Source organism: Vigna unguiculata, chromosome 3 (assembly GCF_037176805.1).
Source record: "Vigna unguiculata cultivar grain cowpea cultivar isolate G323 ecotype 2 chromosome 3, ASM3717680v1, whole genome shotgun sequence".
NCBI classification, from domain to species: domain Eukaryota; kingdom Viridiplantae; phylum Streptophyta; class Magnoliopsida; order Fabales; family Fabaceae; genus Vigna; species Vigna unguiculata.
Window position 1 is genome coordinate 20,385,709 of NC_140794.1, and position 26,382 is coordinate 20,412,090.

The window sequence follows — 26,382 nt, forward strand, 5'->3', positions numbered from 1 at the left end:
CATCACTGTTACGTCTCAATAATTACACAAATCTCTCGTATATTATTTTGATATATTAGTTTTAATGAGTAGCTTCTACCTTACAAATTAAATAAATAATGAAATTTTTTGGCACATTTATTATCTTTAACACGTAAAAAACTACATCTCTTATCTGTAACACATGTCACAAAACCAAAGGTGTCCTCCAACCTATTCTAGAACTCAAAATAAAAGGAGAGTATATTTGAAATTTTTATTTACATGGAGGTCCAGGAAGAAATTATGGGAGTGTATGAAGAACTTACGGAGGTGCAGGAAAAAGCTCCCAATGCAAGAGCTCACAAAGACACCGATAAAGAACAAAGTGAGGATTGAACGGGTTATAAAATAGAAAGGAAAAAATGGGGTGCAAGAAGAAAACATGGAGTGCGGTGAGTAAAACCCAAGAGAAAAAAACATTGAGCTGATGCTATTTGTGTAGTACCGTATCGTTATTGTAACTCGTTGTGAGACATCATTCGTTCATCTAATTTTATCCGAGTGGCTATCGTCGCTCGCAGCTGAACTCACTCAAATAAACTCTACTCTATTCCTATGCAAATCGTTCCTAGGATTTGTAACTTCGATTGATCCCAGGTACTCTTGTTTTGCATTAGGTTTACGTTAGCATCTTCGAAAGCTGGTTGGAATTGTTGAGTGTGTTTACATGTGAGAAATATATCTTCGTTATTGTTCGTTCCGTCTATGACCTTTTTAGGTTTTCCATTATCTGATTGTGCTTCTTAGAGTGAGGTCTGAAGTAAAGTTTTCTTCACTATCATGGCCATGCTTTCGATGGTTGAGGATTTTAAACGAAATAGGAGATTTGTGTGACTCAGTTCAGGTAGGTCGGTTAGAGAGTGTAACTATCTGAATTGTTCAATTATAAATCAGAACAATGTTTCCTTTTTGTGCTTTGGTTTTGAGGACACCTTTAGCAAACATGTTTTTTATTTCGGAAAAACACAGTCCATTAAGTTGGGTAGACTTTGGGTTATGTTGCAATTTTTGGCATTTCTATTGTGCTATGCTGTGTTGTGTGTCTGAGAGTGCTGGTATGAGTTTGAGAACAGCAGATAGTGTTTCCAGCAGACGACTGTGTTGCTCCTATTTTGAGCTTGGGCTTTGTTTGGACCTGTAAACTGTTATGTTAGAGAAGAAAATGAAAAGATAAAACGAATTAAACTTAAACTTCACTAATCAGTTTAAAATCAAATTATATACTTCAAATTTTACAGAGGTTATCTCAATTAACTTGTCCAAAATTTGAGATACTTCAGATGATTTTAACTATTAGGGAAGTTCAATTTTTTTTTTTTTTTACTTTTTATTTTCTTCTTCTACAAATGTTTACGAATAAAGTTGATCCTAGAGAAATATGTTTTCACATACTTTGCTCACTTGTGGCCTATTGTCACCTAATTTCTGTCAGGTACCTCGTCCTGAGAAAATTGGAATGAATGGATATGACAATGTCAGCAACAACTTGTTACAGTATGATTAGATTCAGTGGCGCTCTCCGGAGAACATTTGTATCACCATATCCCAAGAGAAAGTGTGCAAAAAGAGTTTTGAGAAAGTTTTCCATATGTGCCTCACCATTTACTTCTACAGTTGACCCTATCATTGTCCACTCCTCTCAATTTCAAGTATTGGCTTCCAACCTTTCGGCAGCCAATGTCCCCCAACGGTCAGAGGAATGGTTTGCCCTTCGCAAGGACAAGCTTACTACTAGCACATTCAGTACTGCGTTAGGCTTCTGGAAAGGGAGCCGTCGCGGTGAGCTGTGGCACGAGAAGGTGTTTGCATCAGAGGCACAAATCATGGAAGTTTCTAAGAATAGCGCCATGGAATGGGGAACACTCAATGAAGCAGTAGCCATAGAACAGTATAAAAAGATCACAGGTAATGAAGTGAGCTCAATGGGGTTTGCTGTTCATTCGAAGCAGTCTTATGATTGGCTTGGTGCGTCCCCTGATGGGGTTCTTGGGTGCGCTCCACAAGTTGGATTGTTAGAAGTTAAGTGCCCTTATAACAAGGGCAAACCTGAGGCTGGCTTGCCTTGGTCAAGCATGCCTTTTTATTACATGCCTCAAGTGCAAGGGCAGATGGAGATAATGGATTGTGAGTGGGTTGATTTGTATTGCTGGATGCCAAATGGGAGCACTATATTTCGCGTGCTGAGGCAGCGTGAGTACTGGAACTTGATACATGAGATTCTACGTGAGTTTTGGTGGGAAAATGTGGTTCCAGCAAGGGAAGTTCTACTGTTGGGACGTGAAGAAGAAGAGGTGAAATCATATAAGCCTGCATCTACACACAAAAAGACAGGATTAGCAATTGCAAAGAGCATAAAATTGGCCAGTGAAACAAAGCTGTTATGCAGAGAACTTGCAGGCCATATTGAATTTTTTAGTTGATTCAAGTTCAGAAGTAGTTGGTTAAGCTATTGATTCATTTTGCATCGAATTTTTTTTTACAACCTTTCATGTGTTGGTTGTTTTGTGAGACAGATTTGGTGCCTAAACTGGAGGGAGAAGTTGCAGGTTCTGTCTTTGGCACCCTGTTAAAAATCTAACACCATTTGTAGACAGTGCTCTTCAAATCTAACAACATTTGTACACATCTCTTTAGATTATTGTTTCTATTTGTTTCTTTTTACAGAAACACTAAGTAGGTGTGTTAAGCTCTGTAAAATATTTTTAAACAAAATTTAATTTCACATAGACATTTCTTGAGATGCACTTGAGAGAAGAAGCAGAAAAACCATAATTTGTTGAACAAGTTTTTTGGAAAAAAGACCAAGTCAAGTCGGTATTATTAGCCGTGCAAGAAAAACTGCTGAAAAGATTGAGAGTTCGATTTGGTTATCTACTAGGAAAAGGAAACACAAGCACTCAATCCACGCTGCTGAAAAGAACAGGTATTTATATTTTATAAATCTAATGTGCGAGCTGATATGTGATAATTACCCTATGATTATAATTTTCATCATTCTTTCTAACCATACTAGCATTTTGATCGTTCTGCCACTGGTTTAATTCTCAACACTCGTAATTATTTTACACCTACCTCAACATTTTTTTCTCCCTCTAGTTTTTCAATAAAACAAAGTTATCAGATACATTCTTTAGATTAGATATTCAAAATAAAGAGTCTCTCTGTATGTATATTCAAATTGCTGTTAACCTTTTTAGCTCTATCTAATAGCAAAAACATATAATTAAATCTTGCAAAAGCTTCTGTTTCTTGTCATAGCTTCTTTTAAATTGTATTTTTTATTTTTAGTAATAAAGTTAAGTCACACTCTAAATAAAATACAGGTTCGTTGACAAACCAATGTAATACGTTGTTCTAAAGGTGACTAGGGTTCAATTTTGAAACCTTCAATGACCTTGTTAATTTGGGTGAAAGAAAACAAATCATTTGACTGCTATTAAGTCATTTATCTAAATTTTCTCAAATTTTTATGGATTCTAAATTAGATGTGGTCTGTTTATTTTCATTAGTTAACTTTTGATGGTCTAGTTTCAACAATCTAGTTCAACTTTAGTAAGACTTGAACATATCTATTTCTTTTATCACAAAAAAATAAATAAAAATATTATGTTTTAATGACTAACACTTTCATCTTGTGTACAAAATACAATATACTAAAGTATATTTTATCAGTAATGTCTACTTATATATACCTGTATATGTTATAAGTAAACATTAAAGCATATTAATATATAAGAAGCTTAATACAAATATGCAACACCATGTATAGAGCGCTAAAATGATTATGTCAGTATAAAAAAATGATATTAAAAAGAAACTAAATTATGCATAGAAGATTGAATGTAACATATATAATGTCAGCATGAAGCTACTACGCTTGACACATCAATAGAAGATTAACATGCTATCTAGCAACATAGTGTACTCAGTATTCAATCTTGTGTAGTATGGAGAAGCTGTGTACTTGGTCAAAGAAACATAGTGTACTCGGTATTCAATTTCATTCGGAGATTAGCATACTTGTTCATCAAAGTACCTCCAAGGTAGTTTGTCAAACTCATCAATTTCATAGGAAGGTAATCTTAAATTTTCATTGGTTTAATTGCATTTTCATTTTCATTTTTCATTGGAAATTTAACAAATCAAGTATTTTACATACTACTAGATATAAGTGTAGAGATAATCAGAAAGTCTTGTTGAAAAATGAGAATCACCATGGAGGCTTGTAGTTGAAACTAGGAACACTATGTAACCTTTGGTGTAATCAATTACCAAAAGAGGGATTTAAGTCTGAAGCTTAAGCTTGAACACTATGCTTCAGTTAGAACATCTGGGAATGACTAGGCTTTGTGATCTTTACTAAAATGAATGAATTGTACTATACTTTTTGTTGTGCATTTTTATTTACATTAGAATCTTCTAGCCCTTTTCTGGTTTGAAATTAACTCCATGTCTACATAGAGCAGTGATATTTGGATATGTGCAATAATATCTCAAGGTTTGCCAAACCCAGTTTCGTTTGATAACGATAGAGTTAGAATCTCTTGTTCAAACTCTGATATAGGAAAGCATTTAGTATACTAACAAGCAGAAAGGACCCACAATTTTGTAAGTGTATACTACAAGGAAGTACATTTTGGAATTAGTTGATTGGATAATGTGATAGGTTGTTAACCTTTGAGGATACGTTTCTGGTTATGCAGTATGTGCATGTCAATAAATGCCTCCTTTCTATTCTTTTTCCAATCTTCAAGACTCGAATCTAACATATTTTATTTATGTCAAATATCCATAATTTAGATTGATATATTGAAGTGTGGTTTTACTGCACAAAGTAAGGGAAAAGGACTACCTTGACAAAAAGGAATACCTTGATTTTTGTAAGAACCTAGATAAGGATATTTTAGGATTAATAAAGTGTTTGAAATAATGATATTCAATTATTTTAATATTAAAAAGTTTAATTATAAATGAAAACTTTATAAACGAGTTTCATTATTTACAAACATATCATCTCTCTAACAATCTTCTTCCTAGAACCCTCCAACTTCTCTCTAGATTTCTCATTTTGGTGTTCATCTCTTTGAAAATTAGAGACCACTATGGTGATCCTTGTTGCGAACTCTCCACTTCTGTTTGATTAGTTTCCCCAATTGAGTAAGTTGGTTTTCTGCTATTTTCTCATGGTTAATTGTTATTCCTGTTGCATGTGAGTGATTCTAGCTTACATGTGAAGTCTGAGTCATTTTTGTGAGTCTCTACTAATAAGTGGTTCTAACGATATGTCCTGATCATGTTTGTGTTGTACCTAGGTTGAGTTTGTGCATCCAATTAGCTTGAAGGAGGTTTGGTACTCTTTTAGCTATCTGAATTGTCTCACATATAAGGGAAGCTAAATTTAGTGTTTTTAAGTTATAAATATTGAATTGATAGATTGTATGATGATATTATGCATTGGTGGTGTGTTTGATCTATGGAAGGATACATACTAGTGTGAAGTTAATGTTTTAAACTTGAGAATGTTTTTACCTATGAATAACAATTGAATTGGTTTTGTAATTAAGAATAATTGGCATTAATGTTTGTGGTTAATTTGAGTTTGACATGTGTTTTGCATCTGTGAAGGTTTTTTTGATATTACTTAGATTAAATTGGGAACACAAAATTATGCAGAATCATGTTCTATAGAATTAAGCAGACTCGTTGGTTAAGAATTTACTGCTAAGTGAACTCGAAGTGAAGGGCTCAAAAATTTGGGAGTCGTTGGTTGAGTACTTACTCGCCTAGCGAATCTAAATTTAAAGAGTTCACTGACTTTGTAGTTGTTGGTCGAGAACACCTTCGCTGAGAAAATTTTAGAAGGATTTTCCTCCTTGAGGCCTAGTGATACACTCGTTGGCCGAGCCATCTAGTCGTTGGACGCATGGACATTTATGCACTTTTTGCCTAGTGAGAGGATGGTTTTGTTGAGCGAGTGAATCATAGTCTAAGTAGTTTTTATGTGATCAATGGTTGAAGTTTTGGGTTGCTGTGAATGATTTTCTATGAAATGGTTGGTATATGAGATTACATTAAGAATTATTGATACTAATTCAAGGAGGATTAGTGGTGATTGGTAGTAGTGTATGGATTAATATAGGGATTCAGTTGGAATTTATCCTGACACTCTAATAGTTATCCAATTCTCAAGTAGAGAAGGATAAGGTATATGGTGAGAGAAGCAAGAAGTCTTATGCTAGGGGTTTTACCTTGGTCAAAGGCATTAATGGACTAACCTTGTGTGTGGTAGAGTAAAACTCTTTGTCTATCGCTCTGCAGAGCATTGAATGCCACCACAAGTGCACAACTTACCAGGGTCCAATATCAATGCATGTATTCGGATAATTGAATCATAGCTTTAGGTCTTTGAGTGAAATAAGATGATGTATTATGTATGACTTAAGTAATTGTACTCTTTAATGATTAAATCTTTTTGTACATTAGTGTACCCTTTTCTCCATGTCTTGTTTGTCTTGTCTTGTTTTCTTTTGTAATAATCACTTGACTGGTGTGAGCAGATGAAGAGGTTGCAGTTGAACCAGTTAAAGAGGAAGATGATGCAATTGTATAGATGGTGTTTAGGACTCTGTGTATATATTTTGAAAAACTCCAAATCTTTAGAGTGTCATGTATAAACTTGTATTTCAATTTATCTTTTGGATGTTTCAATTTATCTTTTGGATGACTATAATATGATAAGTTCATCTCTATGCTTTAAGATATTTAGCTATGAAATGTTTTGTTTAATGATTTTATACTTTTAAATAGGATGTTAAAGTTTTTTATATTGTATGTGCCAATAACAATGTTGTTTTTTAAAGTACCTACTTTTATTTTGTATTACATTAATAATTTTTCTACTTATGAAAATAGATATTATGAAAATGTGTAGAAATGTGTGCAATGTTAAGAATACATTGTACATTGAACTTAACTTTTGGCTTTAATAAATAAATAAAGGTTCAAGGCTAGCATGTACTCATATGGTGATAAAACAAAGAAATGATCCCATTAAAGGCCTAAATACTTACGAGATTTTATGTTGATCATGAGGCTTTCACGAGACCAATAAAATATAATCATCTCTTTTGTATTCTCAAATATATAACAAGTAATTAAATAAATTTCATTGTTCGTTTAATTATGTTTTGTTTTACTCATTAAACATAATTAGTTGCTCCAGATCTCAAACTTCGAACACTTTGATTCCTAGGTGTTAGTACTATACTTGTTTGGACGTATATATTATGTTTTACTAAATCCCTCCATGTTTAAATCTTTATAATTAAATATATTAATTTAGAATGTTATAACCATGATTATTGACCTTTAATATTTTCCTCATGTTTCAACCATCAAATACACATTAACAAGGAAATCAAGTATAGGACAATCAACCAGAGCAATATGATGATGAAGAACAACATAATTGACCTCATGGTTATACTGAATTTTAGTGTTAGAGAACTTTAGATATTATTATTATTACTATGTTGAGAACTTTTGTTTCATATAATCATATGGTTGAATGTATTTTTATTAAGATGGTTGGATAAATCTTTTGATTCTTGACATTATTGTTAACTTTAGATATGAACATTGTATGTTTACTATTTTCTACTCTTAATTATATATATAAAATTATTTGCATTTAATTTGGTATTTTTTGAATTTTCTCATAAATTTTAATATGTTAAGGATTATGATCAAAGCTCGAGTGGGTATATCAATATTACTTACAAATATATTAGTAGGTAATTACGGATAAATCTGTATGTAATTGCATACGAATTTATTCGTAGAAAATTACTTACTAATAAATTCGTAGGTTTTCTACAGATAAATATGTATGTAATTACTTATAGATATCTATAGGTTATCTACATATATATTCGTAAGTAATTTAGCTTTGACAAACTTATCTATGAATTTTTGTCTGTAGGTAATCCGTAGATAAATCAGTCTTACCTATGAATATTGTGCGTTACCTACGATTTTTTGTAGTAAGTAATACCATATTCTTTTTATAGTTGTTGTCATTGCTTACTTGGCTTGTAAGTAATCCTCAAGCTTCTCTAGAAGGTGTTCATGCATTCCGCACTTTGCACGTGTTTCACACTTCAGTTTTTAGTTCCTTAGTTAGTGGTGTAGGATTAGGGGATTAAGCTTGTTTACTTTCTTTAAAATCAGCTACACCTCATCTATAAAAAGAAGGCCACTTTCAGTGTATTTGTAGATTATGAATGATAACGAAACTCTAGTAAACTGGAGAGTGACCGTGTGTTCTTCTACTTTGGGTCTTATCTTTCGCAATTAGCTCGAGTGTCGACTCCTGTTTTTCACTCATCTTCAAGTGGCGTGATTTCCTGCATTTCACCTTCCATATTGCATCGTCTTTCATGTTCCAATCCATATTAGCGGATCTTCAATCACATAAGTGTTTCTTCCTTTGTATTCAATTATGTTTCTGTTTCATTTAATCAGTGGAACGTGTTGATCTTTCGTTTTTCAGCATGTCTCTTAGTTCATCCATGCTATTTGTGGCTTGATTTGTGGTTACACTAAATTTGTAATTGTAATGATCTTTAACCGAATATATATGGCATATATCCAATTAATTTAGGATTAAAAGTCAATCTATGAGCTTTTATTCATATAAGTTAAGGAGCTAAAAAATAACACAAGAATAAGCTAAGAATTTGAATGATAGAATGAAATGGACGTACAAAGTGAAAACACTAAATATAGTTTGCTTAACAACATAATTAAGATAAATAAAATGCAATAAATAATACAAAATATGAATAAAATATATGCATGGAAGTGACTGAATATTCAAGAAAACTAAATATAAGAACACAAAAAATGAAGAAGTAAGAGGTGGAAGAGATTTAGTTGGATAGAGGTAGGGATGACAAAAATACCCGCGCTCGCAGATATCTGCGAATAAAATTTGCGACGAATAGTTACTATTCGTGGATATTTATTACCTACGGGTAGCGGGTATTTTAATACCCGCTTATAAACAGGTCGGGTATGGGTATCATACTATCCGTACCCGCGGGTACCTGTTACCCGCAAAAAATTAAAATTAAAATTAAAATTTAATTTATATTTTATTAAGTTAAATTTAATTAAAATTAACATTAATAGTATATTTTATTATGTCAAATTTAATTATAATTATAATTTAATTTATATTTTATTTTTATAAATTTATACTAAAAAATTTATAAAATATATATTTTTTAAATATTTGCGGGTATCGGGTATCCACGGATACCCGCGAGTTTTAAAAATATCCGCGGGTATTTTTTAAGCGGATACTCGGCAGGTAAACGGGTAGATTTTTTTTTTTGGCGAGTCGAATTGCAGGTAGGCACTATCCGTGCCCGACCCGACCCGTTGCCATCCCTAGATAGAGGTAAGGCGTGCCATTTGAACTTGGAAGTTTCATGTTCGTTCTCCAAAATAAGAATTTAATGTTGAGTCATCATCTGACTCGTAAGGACCAAGATAAGAAAAAGAAAACTTAGAAAAGTATTCACTCTTCAAGTTCCAAAAATTATTTCTAATTTTATATATCAAAATAGTTAGCTCTAAATGAGAATGGGAAAAAATAAACTGCCTTTATATACTATAGAGGATCGTCTAATATTTTTTCAAACAAGTTTGCAATTTCTTTAAACATTTTAGTGATGTCTTGGAGGTACTTTGATGAACAAGTTATTTTTTAGATGAGAGATGTATGTACTCACTTGTCGATCCACAAATATAATGCTACTTATCTGACATATAAAAATTTAAAATGTATAGTTAAGTAAATTTTTAAATAGTATAATTAAGCTTAGGTTTGTTTGATAAAATAATTATACTAATAACAAAGAAAGTTATAGAAGGATTAAGTACATAGCAAATCAAATCAATGTTGCATAGTGAACTCGGGCAGATTGTACATGGAATGTTTGCTCATAATTTCACTCAAACAAGAATGTTACTTGTAGTTTCGGTCATTCTTGAACAAGCAACTCAAGTGAAATATGAGCAACTACAAACCAATTTGTCGAATAGAAAAAAACTTAGGCAAAGAAAAAAGAGAGAAGAAGACAAACATTAAAAGATACCATTGAAAGTGATGGACTACGCTTCACGGTGAGCTTCTGATGCTCGATCTAATCGATGGAAAATTGATGAACTTCATGGTGAAGCCTCTAAATCTCGTGGATCTATCCAGTGGAAGACTTGAAAAATAGGTTTCCCGAAGCTCCAACAAAGAAACTTGAAAACTCTCGGACAAGGCAACCCTAGGTTGAATCTCTCGTGAGAATGTGAACTTCGAAGGTGAGGGAAGACGCTCAAGCGAATCACTCATATATTTTCATCAAAGTTAAGTATTAATGTGATGACTTACTTCTTTATATATAAGGAGAAGCAACCTTGTATATAGAAATAGGAAGGACCCAGAAAACGCGTTTCAGGAATAAGGGGCAGCAAAACCTAGAGCCATCAAAATAGGTTATACCTCGCGAGCCAACCTGGCCTACCATGGATTCGAGTCGGGTTGGATTGAAAAGAAAATTAAAATTTGCGGTACAGACCAAAAATGGACCCGACCCACTAAGAACCTGGCTCACCCGGGATTAAACCCGTGGTGAGTCGGATTGGCTCACCAGCCTACCCAATTCTAAATATTAAATTATTTAATTTAAATTACATTAAAAATAGAAACCCTAAAACCTAAATGTGTCTCCTTTCAAACGATAGTTTCTCTCTTCTCCTCCTTCAAATGCTCATTTCTTGTCCTTCTTCACAACCTCTGCTCTCAGTCTTCGACCGACAACATGATCACTTCTCTGACCGGTGATTGTGCTCCTACATAGTGTAGGCTTCCAAGACAACGACGTTGCGTTGTCCATTCGAGCAAGCTCCTCCTCCTTCGCAGTTAGGTGTGCTCAGGAATACTAGGATATACATTTTTTAAGCTCATCTTATTGTAGCTTTGGCTTGGTTTTATTGTTGTTGTTATTTGTTATTCTATCTCAGTTGCTTTTATTTTTTATTAAAAAAGAAGGTTGAGATTGTAGAAGAAAGCATATTTGGTGGCTACTGTAGTTTAAATAGCTTCAGTAGAATAAGCTAAATGACAGTAGCTTTGGGAAGATTTATGGGAAGTCAGATGTGGTTCGATGGTGTGTGGGTTTGGGTGGGAAGATTTTAAAGTAGTGGTGGGTCAACTTAAAATGCAATATTTCCTGCCACTTCCTTGTTTTCTCTTTATAATTGTTAAAATTAATGTTTTCTTTTAAATTTTTTTATCTAGTTGTTGTTGATTGAAAAGAGATAGAGTTTTTTTAACTGTATAACCTTGCTACTTTTATCACTTTTTTCAGTGAAGGTTTTGCTCACATTTGACTCCTAAATTAAAGGAAAGGTATGTTAGAAGATAAACTAGTGCTAGATTAAAAAGTTAACGAAATATTGATGTACATACATGCATGCTTTCAGTAGTGGAAAAAGAGGAATCTATGACGACTTATTATGACAGGTATAGTCTACCTATCATAATAAATTGACCGGTGACATTTTTATAATAAAAGTAATCATTATTATGACTGATGAAAGAGAATCTGTCATAATGAATAAAAAAGAAAGACTTATTATGACATAATAAATGAACGCGGTAGCAAAAATAAAATTATGTTAAAAACATAACATATTTAAAAAGACCTATCATAATATTTCTAAATCCCTAATTTTACCATTTTTCCATTTTAGAAGCATTCCACGCACGATCTCTGATCTTCCATTCCTCAATCAGTCCACACAATCACTCATTTCTCTTTCTCGTCTTCCACCTCCCACATGCTGTCGACTCCACACGTTGTTGTCTCCCTTTTCGGTTGTCGTCTTCAACCTCTGCCTTCAACATGCCATCACCAGCCTCTCCCAAACTCAGTCTCACTTTTGGACCATTGGAGCCTTTGCCGTGAGAACACATTTGATCGAAGCCCTACCATTGTTGCACTGGTGACTCTGTTACCATTTGGGCAATCATGTTTTCTCTCTTTACTCCACTTAGTTGCTTGAGAATTTTTTAGATTAGTTGCTTGAGCTTATTTTGTTTGGATGAGTGATTTAGCCTTCTCGGTTGTCGATACCGCTCTCCCAAACTCAACCTCTCGTTTGGACCATTGGAGAGTTTGTCGCGACCGCTGTTGACAATGGATGTTCGATGTTTAGCACTGATTAATGGTTGCAGATGTTCATTGAGGTAGTCTTGGAAATCGTGGAATTGAAACCATTAAGGCATGCAATAATCAGATTGCCAAGTGTTGATGGTCATATATGAATCATTTGATAAGGTGAAAAGAAAAACCAATGTAGAAAATTTACTTTGCTCTCTTCGATAACCATGTTTCTAACCTTTTTGTCACAACAAATTGCAGCTTTTGTTGATGAAGCAAGGAGGGCAAGAGATATATGTGAGGTCACTTGGATTTCGTTCTTCCATTTTAAATCGTTCCTTTGAGGTAAAAGTAGAAATGTTATGAAAGTAATATGATAGAAAGCACTTAAGGTCTAAAAGTTGAATTTTTTTTGTTTATTATTAGAACTATTTTGAGTTAAGAAGTAGAGTGGTTACTAATATATGGTCTTTGGCATTTGCCTCAGTAGAACTATAGCACTCGTTAAAGAATGGAGTACGCCAACTCTTGGTTCGAAAGACTTTATTTTCCTTCACAGTACTAATTTGTTTTGTTGTTGTTTAATTAAGCATGAAATTTCCCTATCAATTATTGTAGTGAAAGGTAGCAAGATCTTTTCAATTCAATGGGGGTCCATGTATGTTGTTGTTCTCCTTGGTGTTAAAAATTCTAATTTAGCATAACCAGTAGTTGTTGTTTAGTAGACAATCTTTTATAGGTAAAAAGCAGCTAAAAGGTATTTAGCTTTTCCATATGCTTTTGCTCAAGTAAGCAATTCCACCTTTTAAATACATCTCTTTTATTTTTGTATTGCTATAGACATAAATAAATATAAATATCATCCTAAATCACAATATTCCCAACACTTGATATAGAAAGTAAATAAAAAATAAATAAGTGATCTCAAAATCATTCATAGTACTAAGAGATACTTTACTTGGTAATTGAGGTGATTATTGCTAGGATTTGAAATTACTACTTCTTTTTGCTTAATTAAGTGTGAGTAATTTACCTATGCATTAGTTCCTTCCTTCTAATGTATATTTTTATTGTAGGTTGTAGTAATTATAATTTATGCAATGATTGATTATTAGTGGAGTGTGGCTAAAATTTGGTGGTGCCTATTCTTCATGTACTTTTCCTTCCTGTACTTCGCCTACTCTGGAATGATGGCAGTGTCAATGACCCCAAACCACATCTCCACTATAATTTCTAATGGCTTTTATTTGGTTTGGAATATCTTCTCAGGATTCATAGTTCCACACAAAGTAAGTTTCTTCCTCCTTTCAAATTTAGTGCATTGTAAGCATAGAAGGTAGCAAATTTATTATATTATTCCTTTTTGGCATGGTGTAATAGAGGATCCCAGTATGGTGGAGGTGGTACAGTTGGGGAAATCCAATTTCTTGGAGTTTGTATGGATTGGTGGCTTCACTGATAAAAAAATATTTGTCCAAGAAATGCAAGTCAATAACTAGAGTTGAAATTTAGTAATGCAATTGTAGGATATAAAGGTATGATTGTCTTGGAATGACGGTTGGGCCTAATAAATTATACAATAATTATTCTAGTTTAGTCATATGAGTGGTCATCAAACACATATAGCAAGTCAAATGCAAGTGATAACATAATCTTTAATATATTACTAATTAAAAACTATAAATTAAAAAGATATTAAAAATTTATGTTGATGTGCAGGGTATGGTTAGTTTAATTTCAACTGATGGAATCTTCCAGCTGAATATTTTCATCTCCTTTTTGGTTGTGTTTCACATATTGTTTTGCACATTGACACCTAAAGCGAAAGTTTGATTATTCTCCCGATATGTATCCATTCCTTTTATTTAATTTATGAACACACATAGTTTAACATGTCTTAAGTAGCAACAATGAATGCTGGACCACTAATTTTGCCTTGAAATCTTTATTGTGCGTCTCGACTTGGAATTATAACTAGTTTTTAAATTTGGGAGGGGGAAAGTTAACTTAAGAGAAAGTTAATTTGACAAATTTGGTGGAAGAAAATTCTTTCTGGAAGCTTGCTTTGAAATGATATGTTGCATAATAATTATTTGTTTAAGATGTTATTATCTTTTAGTTTTATCAATCAAATGAAACACTTTTAATGAAATTTCTCATTATACTTTTGTTACCGTTTTGAGATTATTATAGCAGTGGACTTTAGACACTAGAAAGAACTTGGGATAAAAGCCTTTGGTTGTTGTGATTTTCTTGTTCCTATTGGCATATGACATAGGGAAGATATTGGAATGTCCTTGGATGGTCTGCTCATAGTGAGATGTGTAGAATGTTTAGTCTTTTTTTAGGATTCTTTATATATATATATATATATATATATATATATATATATATATATATATATAAAATTTGATAGAGTAAGTCTCTTTTGGATAATGTTTATTGGATAAAGTAAGTCAATGAAAATTTTTATTTTAGAATTATATATTGTTATATTCAGGTAATACTAATATGAATGGAGAAAAATTGAAAGAATTAAAAAAATTTTAAAAAAATCACTTATTATGATAGGTATTTAGTAGTAAGTTGACTTGTAATATTTTGTAAGTCAGAGTTACTATGACATGTCTTTGTGGTATCATAGAAATAACGCACTTTTTATGACTCCCGCAACTATGATGCTAGAATACTTGTCATAGTAAGTCTTTTTTACCTGTCATAAAATGTGTTTTTTGCACTAGTGTTTGTTCTTAAATGTGCTTGCATAGAACTGGTTTCCTGTAAAAGTAAAAGTGCAAGTTAGGATGTGTTTGTTTGATATGGAATTTATCCTTTCTTAGTGGCCAAAATAATAATTGCATAATCATATAGTTCACTTTAATTTTCTTTGAATTTGTGACATAAATATATCATTCTATATGTGTCCAAAGCTAAATTAATTAGCTTGGCACGTTGTTTTGTGGACGTATATCCAGATCATTTTTGAAGACTTTCTTTGACATATATCGTGCTAAAAAACACTGTTTTATGAATTGTGAATAAGCCATCGTGGCCAATTTTGCTTGATTTCCTTGCCCATACCTTCACACTTTTGTTGGCAAGCTTTGAGTTTTTTATAAGTGTTTAAACTGTAGTAATTTTTCAAGAGGCAAAATATGAACTTATAAAAGGAATGCTCATCAATTAGGTTATCGAAAAATCTTGAGAAAATATATATTTCAAGTGCAAGTTATACTGAAGTTGTTTTCAAAGGGATTATAAGGTGTTACACTTAACTCTTTCTCTATCTTAGAAGACTTTTGTGGAGTATTTAGTATATGTTGTTCACTTGCCCAATCCAATGAAGTATTTAGTATATTTCAAGTCCAATAAAGTAGTGGTTTGATGATGCCGAATCATCACCCATTGATAATATGAAAACAGGGATGCCCTTTTGCCTTTGGGATAAACCAAACAATATAAGAATTCTTAATCTTTGGTTACTATTTAGGTATTGACACATGATAATACTAAAATTGTTCCATTTAGATTGTTTAGGAAACTTAGAAATAATTGGAAGACGTCCAATCCAGGTTGGCTCCACTATGAGTCAAATCTGTCACTTCTTCCTTACTTAGTTCCCTATTTATTGAAACTATGTACCTATCCTATCACATTCTTTTCTCGCTGCCATCACTGCCTAGCTTGTAAAAATTCCAAATATGTATTGCTTTTGACTGAGACAACCATTTCTCAAAATTGACACCTGTAGAGTGCAAATTGTTGTTGAAGAGTTATTGATACAAGAAGTGCATTCAAGAGTTGTTGTTACTTATCACAGTGAGTTTTTTCTTTGTTAAATATTACTATATTAGTTCATAATTCATAATATATTAGTCAATTCTTTTAGATTTGAATGAATGCTTGATGATATTATAACGTGCAATTATTTCAGAACAAAATGAATTCAGAAATTGTAGATGATTAATGTGTTCATGATAATTTGAATGATTGTTTGCCACCAAGTGTAGAAGAGATTGGGAATAAGGATAAGTATTGTGATAGAGAAAGTAAGAGACCTAGGGTAGGTACTTCTAAAATTTGGGATCATTTTACAAAAAAAAATGGTATAAAAGAGGGTAAAGAAAAGGCAAAATACAATTGGTGTGGTGCAAAATATGTTGCTTATGGTACAAAAATAGGGACCTCAACAATTTTGCGTCATTTGTCAAAGTGTCCGGTCCTAAAGAAATTAAAAGACAATAACGTAGGGAAAATGATAATTGATCATGCTCGGAAATTAAGATCTAGGGAAATTGACCAAAAAGTTGTAGATGATCTTATTTCAATGGCTATTATTCAACATAGGCTTCCATATAATTTTGTTGAATATAAGTGGATTAAAGAATTACTTGCATATCTAAATCCAGTAGTAAGAGTTCTAAGTAGGAATACAATTGTGTCTAACATTTCAAAGAAATTTCATGAACATAAAGAAAGGGAGAAAGTTGCAATGCGTAAATCTTATAGCCGAATTTGTTTGACATCTGATTGTTGGACTTCTATAAATCAAGAAGGGTTTATTTGTTGGACTGCTCATTTTTTTTATGCTAGTTGGAGGTTGTGTTGACATAAGTAGCTTAGATGATTTGGTACTTAAAGATTTGATGAAACTTTGATGAAGGTACTTGAAGCCATTTCCTTAGAACCATGCTTACATTGATGAAGATATGGAGATTTAATGTTACTCATGTTGATCTAGCCTTATATGCATGCCTTCTATCTGGATCAGTCATATGGAAAACAAGCTTGAAAATTATAATTCATATTATAGACCATTTTGCATTAATTAGATGTATAAAGTCATAGTTGTGCCTTTTAATCTGTTGAAATTTTTTTGAATAGGTTAAATGGTGTCTTTTAATATGTTGAACGAATTTTTAATAGATTAAAAGGTTTGCTGCAGTAGTCTTAACTAGGACTTATTCAATCAGTTGATTTATTTTGTAATCGATTGATTTGAAAAATCAACTTGTTGAATTTTGTAACAGTTTGACTATAAGAGTTGTATTTTTCGAAAGAGAGGTAGTGGTGGAGCTCCAAAGGTGCATGAAGAGCTCCATGGGCAGCGGAAATGGATGAAGGAATGGAGGCAAGTTGGAAGGCACTTGCAAGCAATGGAAGGTGAAAGAGGTGATAGGATTTCCTAATCTATGCTAGCCTAAGGAAGGTGGCTAGAGGTAGAGAGAGGAAATCTCTAGAAAGTGGTGACTCTCAAAGGCAATAGAGGGAGGAGTGCTCTCAACTCAAGTTGCATCTATTGCATAAAATTTCAAGAGTGTCTACAAATGAGTGAAATTTTGGCTTTTATATGAAGCCATTTACACATGAGAAAGGAGAGCCATTGGATGGAGTGGGCCTTGATCTTGGCCCTTAGATCAAGCTAGGAGAAGGAGATAAGATCATGCCCCTTGGATCTTGGCTTGAAGAACAAGAAGGATTCTTAGCCTTTAGATGTGATGACCAACTTTAGTCAAACTATGAAGCAAAGGAGCCTCCTTGTCTTGAAAATCTTGGCCATGTATGAAGAGAATTGGGCCGAGCCCAATTTTAACCCATCCTATGTTCCTTTCATGTCTTATGTATTATTGGAAAGCAAAGCCCAAACAATGGCCCAATTTAAATCTACACTACTAGATTTACATGCACTTCTTCAAGTCTTTGTGATCTCTTTGGCCCATGTAAAGAATGTGAGAAGCCCATTGATTTTGTGATCATCTAATGGGAGGCCCTTTTGAATCTTTTTCATCATTGATCTTGTAATTGGGCCTTTTAATGGGCTTAGGCTTGGGCTTGAAGGTGCAATTGGGCTTGGTGGGGTCACATCATCCCCTCCCCCTTGAAGAGGATTTGCCCTCAAATCGTGGTTGTCATCCTCATCAGCTACAGTACCTGTAAAAGGAACTAAGTCAGTGATATTAAAAGTAGGATGCACACCATATTCAGCCGGAAGATCTAATTGATAAGCATTATTGTTGATCTTCTTTATGATTTGGAATGGACCATCACCACGGAGACTAAGTTTGGATTTTCGTAATTGAGGAAATCTTTCCTTCCTTAGATGAGGCCAAACTAAGTCACCCTCATTGAATGACCGAACTCTCTTACCCTTGTTTTTAGAGTTGGCAATCTTTTCCATTTGAGCTTGAATTTGACTTTTAACCTTCTCATGAAAATCTTTGATAAATTGAGACTTAGAAACCCCTTCTTTATGAACAAAGTCAAAAGAAGATGGAAGAGGTAGCAAGTCTAGAGGAGTGAGAGGGTTAAAGCCATAGACAACCTCAAAAGGTGAGAGTTTGGTGGTGCTATGGACCACTCTATTGTAGGCAAACTCAATGTGGGGAAGATACTCATCCCAAGATTTATGGTTCCCCTTAAGCACAACCCTAAGTAATGTGGAGAGGGATCTATTGACTACCTCTGTTTGCCCATCAGTTTGAGGGTGATAGGAAGTAGAAAAAGAAAGTTTAGTTCCAAGCCTAGACCACAAGGTCCTCCAAAAGTGGCTAAGAAACTTAGTATCCCTATCAGACACAATTGTTTTGGGTAAGCCATGAAGACGAACCACTTCTCTAAAGAACAACTTTGCAATGTGGCTTGCATCATCGACTTTGTGGCATGGAATAAAATGTGCCATTTTCGAAAACCGGTCCACAACCACAAAAATCGAATCAACACCCCTAGAAGTCCTTGGAAGCCCTAGGACAAAGTCCATGCTAATGTCCTCCCAAGGGGTGGAAGCCACAGGCAAAGGAGTATACATCCCAGCAGGCATTGCGCTAGACTTAGCATGCGAACAAGTCAAACAACTAGCGCAATGTTTTTGAATATCACGTTTCATGTGAGGCCAAAAGAATTTTTCTTTAAGCATGACCAACATTTTGGCGACCCCAAAATGTCCCATAAGTCCCCCCTCATGCATCTCAATGATTAAAAGTTTACGATGAGAACCACATGGAACACATAGGCGGGCTTCTTTGAAAAGATATCCATTTGAGACATAGAAGCCGCCTTGGGACTTATTTAAACAATTAGAATAAATAGGGGCAAAGAAGGGATCTTGACTATACAATTCACATATATTGTCAAATCCAAGAATTTGAGATCCAAGTTTGGCTAAAAGAGTATATCTTCTAGAAAGTGCATCAGCCACAACATTGGATTTCCCTCTTGTATTGGATCAGCCACAACCCACTTTGCATGCCTCTTGTTAAGCTTGTGCTGGCTTTTCAAATACTTGAGAGTTTCATGATCAGTGTGAATTATAAACTCTTTAGACACAAGATAGTGTTCCCAAGTATGAAGAGCTCGCACAAGAGCATACAACTCTTTGTCATAGGTGGGGTAATTACGAGAAGGGCCATTGAGTTTTTCACTGAAATAAGCAATTGGATGGCCTTCTTGTAATAAAACCGCACCTACTCCAACCCCAGAAGCATCACATTCTAGCTCAAAAGTTTTCTCAAAGTTTGGAAGAGCTAGAACTGGTGCTTGGGTGAGTTTAGCCTTAATATCCTCAAAGGCTTGTTGTTGCTTATCACCCCACACAAAAGGTGTGTCTTTCTTGACAAGTTCATTGAGGGGTGAGGCAATTGTGGAAAAGTGGGGTACAAATCGTCTATAGAAGCTAGCTAGCCCATGAAAGCTATGGATGTCCCCTACATTCTTTGGCACAGGCCATTCTTGGATGGCTTTGATTTTGTCGGGGTCAACATGTACCCCACTTTTATTGACCACAAACCCAAGAAAGATGACACTCTCTACACAGAAAGTGCACTTGTCTATGTTGGCATAGAGTTGATGGTCTCGAAGGAGAGACAGGACTACCCTAAGGTGTCCTAGATGAACTTTGAAGCTGTGGCTATAAATTAAAATGTCATCAAAATAAACAACCACAAACTTCCCCAAACAATCCCGTAGGACATGATTCATTAGTCGCATGAATGTGCTAGGAGCATTGGTTAGGCCAAAAGGCATGACTAACCATTCATATAGACCAAATTTAGTTTTGAAAGCGGTTTTCCACTCATCACCTTTGGCAATTCGAATTTGGTGATAACCACTTTTAAGGTCTATTTTTGAAAACATTTTGGCCCCATGCAATTCATCCAACATATCATCTAGTCTAGGGATGGGGTGCCTATACTTTATGGTAATGTTGTTGATGGCCCTACAATCACAACATATGCGCCATTTGCCATCTTTTTTGGGCACCAACAACACGGGAACAGCACAAGGACTAAGACTCTTTTGGACCCATCCTTTATCTAACAACTCGATCACTTGAGTCTCTATCTCTTTAGTCTCAATTGGATTTGTCCTATAGGCTGGTCTATTAGGTAGACTGGCCCCTGGGATAAAATCAATTTTGTGCTCTATTCCTCTAAAAGGTGGGAGGCCTTGGGGACCATCCTTAGGGAAAAGATCCGCAAATTCATGGAGAAGAGCACGGACAGAAGGAGGTAGGTCCTTAAGTGAAGGATGTTGGAGACTTGTAAGGACAGCATGACACAGCAAAAGGTAGGAAGGGTGTTCAACATGAAGAGTTTGTAAAAGAGTTTTATGAGTGAGAAGCACTTCATGATGAACATCCTTAGAAGGAGAGACTTCCTCTACCTTTTTCTTAGAAGCCTTGGATAATTTAGTAGAGTTGGTGGAACTCTCTTCCTCCCTCCTAGCTTTCATTTGAGCTTGGTCACTAGCAACTTGAGTAGGAGTGAGGGGATGTAACACAAAAGTTTTCGAATGATGTTGGAGGGTGATCTCATTGGTATGGCCATGGTGGGTGGTTTTGCGGTCAAATTGCCACGGCCTACCTAAGAGAATATGGCAAGCTTCCATTGGAATTACATCACATAAAACTTTGTCTTTGTACTTTCCAATAGAGAACTTAACCAACAATTGATGCTTGACTTCGAGATCCCCAGCTTCATTAAGCCAATGAAGTTTGTAAGGTTTGGGATGGGGTAACAAAGTCAAGTTCAACTTCTCAACCATTCTTGTGCTACAACAGTTGTAACAAGACCCACTATCAATGATTAAAGAACAAGTATTGTTTAAAACGTCACAGCGAGTGTGAAAAATGTTTTCTCTTTGATCATTGAGAGGAAGGGTTGGTTGGTTATTGAGAAGCCTCCTAATCATTAAGAGAGACCCTTCTTGAGGGTAAGAATGATGTTTATCTTTGGAGGACTTGTCACTGTGGGAGTCACTAGAAGAGAAAGATTCCTCAGAAGACTCCTCTTGACTGCTGTAGAGGTCTTGGCCCTTTAGCACAATGGTGCGCTTGGTAGGACACTGTGATGCCACATGACCTCTACCTAAACACTTAAAGCACTTGATCTCAATACCTCGCTTAGAGGCCTCACCCTTATCTTGACCTTTTGCTGGGTGTCTATGAGCGGTCTCCTTGACATGAGAAAAATCTTTTTTTTGAAAATCAGATTTTGAAAAAGAGAGTGAAGAATCCTTGCGAATAGGTTTCCTCAAGAGTTGTTTCTCCACTTTGATGCACATTTGAACAAGTTCATTTAAATTTTGATATGGGAGCAACTCAACTCTATCTCTTATGTTGTAGTTTAGACCACTCAAGAACCTAGCAATGGTTAGATCTTCTTCCTCATCTATCCCAGCCCTCAAGATGTATAACTCCATCTTTTGCCTATATTCCTCCACAGACATGGTTCGTTGTTGGAGCCTTTGGAGTTTATCCATAAGCCCTCTTTTGTAGTATGAAGGAACATGACGAGCATGGAGTGCCTCTTTGAGATCAAACCAATATTCAATCTCGGGAAGGCCTTTTTTTCGCTTTTGGAGGACAAGGGCTGTCCACCAATTTAAGGCATGACCTTGGAAGCTGAGGAAAGCAAGAGAGACACGTCTCTCTTCCTCAACCATGTGGCTGTCAAACAGTTGTTCAACTTTTGCCACCCAATCTAGATATGCCTCAACATTGTCTTTTCCATGGAAAGGAGGCAAATCTATTCTAGTTTCTTTGGGGTGAGGAGGAACACGCCTTTGTCTCCTAGTGTGAGGAGATTGCCTTGGAAAGGGGCGTTGTAAATCCTCCTCCTCGCCACTAAGATCATGATGATGTCTTGATGGGGGGCGAGAAGATCTAGGAGAAGCACGGTGAGTGTGTGGAGGATTCCTTAATTGCTCAGATATGAAGTGCAAATTGGCTTGCATGGCAGCCATTTGAGCCTTGATGTCACTCACCTCTTTGGTGAGTTTGTGAAGCATACGAGGGGAAACATCACCCTCATCATCCGCACTAGTGTTATGTTGTGTTGGTTGTGGTGAATTTTGTTGGGTTTGCACCCTTGCACGTGTAACCCTTCTAGTGCTCATGATTGACACGATCTAGCACTTGAGACAAAGTGTGAATAAAAGTTTTAAGAACACAAATGAACCTCCAGGTAGGCGAGGTGAGTCGAAAAAGACCACTTAATAACCAAAGTCAATCCTAGCCAAGGCACACTTGGGCAAGTTTGAAAGAATTTCACACAATGGCTAAGTGCTAAATGATGAGAATCACTAGACACTAGTTGTCAACAAAGAACAAAGAACAAAGAACAAATAAATCTATAAAACACTAAAGACGGACCCCTAATTGGCCAAAAATATGTAGAGACTTTGGTCTCAAAATTTTAAGCCACTAAACAACGTGAAAACTTGAATATAAGCTATGCGGCCTAATGTAAGGTGAGAAAGCACTTAGAACTTTCAACACACTTACAACTAAAAGCGAATTACTAATGGAGGAGAAAGGTTCTACTTAGGAGATGGGATTGAACACCTTGTGGTTCCCCAAGACACCTAAGTAGGCCAAAATACAAGTTCAAAGAGAGTTAAAATTGGTACACAAAATTTAGGCAAAGAGGAGCAACCCAAGAGCACCAAACTTTTAGAGAACTTTGAGTAGAAAATAAGGCACAAAGGATGCTCCAAATTGACCAAAAGAAGTGACCAAATTGTAGAAAAACTAGTAAACTAAAAGATGCAACAATTACAAGCCACAATGGCCAACAAAAATGCTTGAAATTGGTGTTGGAAGCTACTCCCAAGGCCAACTTGAACACCACAATTTTGGACAGCAAAGTGATGCACTCCCAAGAGCACTTTGGTGCCAAATGAAGCCTTAGTTGATGGCTTTGAAGTATACACCAATTGGAGGAATATTTGGACCCCTTGTGGATGCAAAATGCAACACCAAACAGCAACAAAACCTGGCCAAAATAATGAACAAAAACAGCAAACAAACTATGCCAAAGGCATTGGTTAGCTCTCACTCAAGCAAGAAATTGATGGCTCAAAACTTTCCAAAATATGGTGAAGGTGAGAGGAAGAATTCAAGCACACTCTCTAGAGTTTTACTTCTCAACCACCACCTAAAATGCTACCTTAGACTAGCAACCAATTTGGAAAACAAAATATTCACAATCAAGAGCATTGAAGCCAACATTACTTGCCAATTGAAATGTATAACACAAGAAAAGCTAATTAAGAAAGTTAAACCACATTGAAATGATTTGACAAGACTGAATTGAATAGCCAAAAACAATGACAAGCAAGAAATTAAGGCTTGAAATAAAGGAAAGCACAACAAAAGGAATCCTAGAATGGAACTAGAATAGAGTAAAAACCAAAAACAGAAACTGCAGTGCTCATAAAATGCTTATGGTATTCATTGCATGTATGCCAATGTGAGGGAAGTAATCCACTCCAAATGAAAGCAATGGATGGCAATATGGAATACACACATAAACAAGCAAATGTATAGAGTAAGAGCACTGAAATTTTGAAGCAAAACACACCAAAAACGCACTAAACAGTGATTTTCCCGAAAACACAGCACCAGAAAACGCTGACAGATGCCTTAATTTTGAAGATTTTTCATATTTTTTGTACTGGACATATTTGAATGATTCTTTTTGATACTTTTTCGTCTAGATGTTAAGAAAATTATGCAAAAATAAGAAAGGGATTCGGTGCTATGAATCGTTACAGTTAAATCACACAAGAAAAGTGTGCGTCAGGACACAAGTGAAAACAGCAGCAAACTGGCACTAAAAAACGCAGAAAGTTGCCTCTACTTCAAAAATTTGTATAGAATTCAATTCTCAACATAATTGAATGATTCTTGTTGGAGAATTTTCGTCTATGACTTAGCTTTTCGAAGCAACAATCAACTTAAAATTTGGTGCACTGAGTCACTCGTGACACTTCTCAAACAGAAGGTGTGCAGTGGAAAAAAGTTGAAAACAGAAGCAAAAGCAGAGTGAAAGGGGAAGATGTTCAATAGACAAATCAATTCGATTTGGAGCTTGATTATGATCTAGAATCAAGCATAGATAAAGATGAACATCTTAGGACACTATAAGGCACAAACCAATCGGTGAAATGGCATTAAAACAGTGAGGAAAGCTGACTCAAACAACCACACGCATAGCATGAAGCTTCATTGCGTTTTGGAGTGGAGTTTGGCACGGTTTCACTCAAGCAAGTGCAGAAAATGAATGTAAACGGTGGAAAATTGAAGAAACATGGAAAAGAAAGCATGAACAAGACATAGAACACAACTTGAATGGTGGAAATTTAAAAGAAAAAAGAATCACCGAATAAAAATGACAAGAAACACAATGGAAGCAATAAAATGGTGCTGAAATGTAAAGGAAAGCTAGTAAATGATGTGAACCATAGCAAGCAAGGAAATCTACAAATAGAGTGTAGAACACTCTTGTAGTCTCATAGTTGCATGGAATCAATGGAGAAACACAATATAATAGACATTGAACGGTAGAAGTGAAAGAAAAACAAAAAAGAAGAAGATGATGATGAAAACAAGACGGAAAATGAAGGAAACACAAGACTAGGAAAGAACCTTACCAAACCTTGAGAGACCATGGTTTGATGGCTCTTGATACCATTATGGTGGAGCTCCAAAGGTGCATGAAGAGCTCCATGGGCAGCGGAAATGGATGAAGGAATGGAGGCAAGTTGGAAGGCACTTGCAAGCAATGGAAGGTGAAAGAGGTGATAGGATTTCCTAATCTGTGCTAGCCTAAGGAAGGTGGCTAGAGGTAGAGAGAGGAAATCTCTAGAAAGTGGTGACTCTCAAAGGCAATAGAGGAAGGAGTGCTCTCAACTCAAGTTGCATCTATTGCATAAAATTTCAAGAGTGTCTACAAATGAGTGAAATTTTGGCTTTTATATGAAGCCATTTACACATGAGAAAGGAGAGCCATTGGATGGAGTGGGCCTTGATCTTGGCCCTTAGATCAAGCTAGGAGAAGGAGATAAGATCATGCCCCTTGGATCTTGGCTTGAAGAACAAGAAGGATTCTTAGCCTTTAGATGTGATGACCAACTTTAGTCAAACTATGAAGCAAAGGAGCCTCCTTGTCTTGAAAATCTTGGCCATGTATGAAGAGAATTGGGCCGAGCCCAATTTTAACCCATCCTATGTTCCTTTCATGTCTTATGTATTATTGGAAAGCAAAGCCCAAACAATGGCCCAATTTAAATCTACACTACTAGATTTACATGCACTTCTTCAAGTCTTTGTGATCTCTTTGGCCCATGTAAAGAATGTGAGAAGCCCATTGATTTTGTGATCATCTAATGGGAGGCCCTTTTGAATCTTTTTCATCATTGATCTTGTAATTGGGCCTTTTAATGGCTTGGGCTTGGGCTTGGGCTTGGGCTTGGGCTTGAAGGTGCAATTGGGCTTGGTGGGGTCACATCAGGTAGCAAGATCATTTTTGAGCCCAAAATCATTCTGAAAACTATGGAATTCTCTCTTTTTTGTGATCATACAGATTATAGTTGGTGAAGATTGATCTAGGATCATTCTTGGAGCATTTTGCTTGGTGTTTAAAGCTTGGAGAAGGTTGTTGTGGTAGGCAGGGCTGTGCTAACACTGAGATTTGATCTTTCTCAAGCTTTTTGGTTGTGCCTAGTGGTTTTCCAAGTCTGCAAGAGGTATCTTGTTGTGCTGGTTTGATTCTTGTGTTTTTTCATATTTTGAAAATGTAAGGGTGTGAACTTTGTAAATCTTTTTAAATAGTGCAAAGTCATACTTGGGTTGCCTTGA

General features: G+C 35.3%; 2 protein-coding genes across 3 annotated transcripts; one reads left to right on the forward strand and one right to left on the reverse strand.

Annotated features, from left to right (window-relative positions):
* The first annotated feature begins 452 nt into the window (after positions 1-452).
* LOC114179387 (Restriction endonuclease, type II-like superfamily protein) lies at positions 453-2,646 on the forward strand. Of its 2 annotated transcripts, none has more exons than XM_028065714.2 (2): positions 453-618; positions 1,454-2,646. In XM_028065714.2, the coding sequence occupies exon 2, from the start codon at positions 1,482-1,484 to the stop codon at positions 2,439-2,441; it is 960 nt and encodes a 319-aa protein (XP_027921515.1). In that variant the 5' UTR covers positions 453-618; positions 1,454-1,481; the 3' UTR covers positions 2,442-2,646. The 2 variants fall into 2 exon arrangements, with proteins under 2 accessions (XP_027921515.1, XP_027921516.1); XM_028065715.2 differs by lacking the exon at positions 453-618 and adding an exon at positions 625-865.
* A 16,757-nt stretch (positions 2,647-19,403) lies between these two features.
* LOC146887569 (uncharacterized) lies at positions 19,404-25,948 on the reverse strand. The gene is made up of 3 exons (XM_085670285.1): positions 20,434-25,948; positions 19,612-20,148; positions 19,404-19,512 (listed from the first exon to the last, which is right to left on the reverse strand). The coding sequence occupies exons 1-3, from the start codon at positions 22,635-22,637 to the stop codon at positions 19,404-19,406; spliced, it is 2,850 nt and encodes a 949-aa protein (XP_085526411.1). The 5' UTR covers positions 22,638-25,948.
* Between the last annotated feature and the right edge of the window lie 434 nt (positions 25,949-26,382).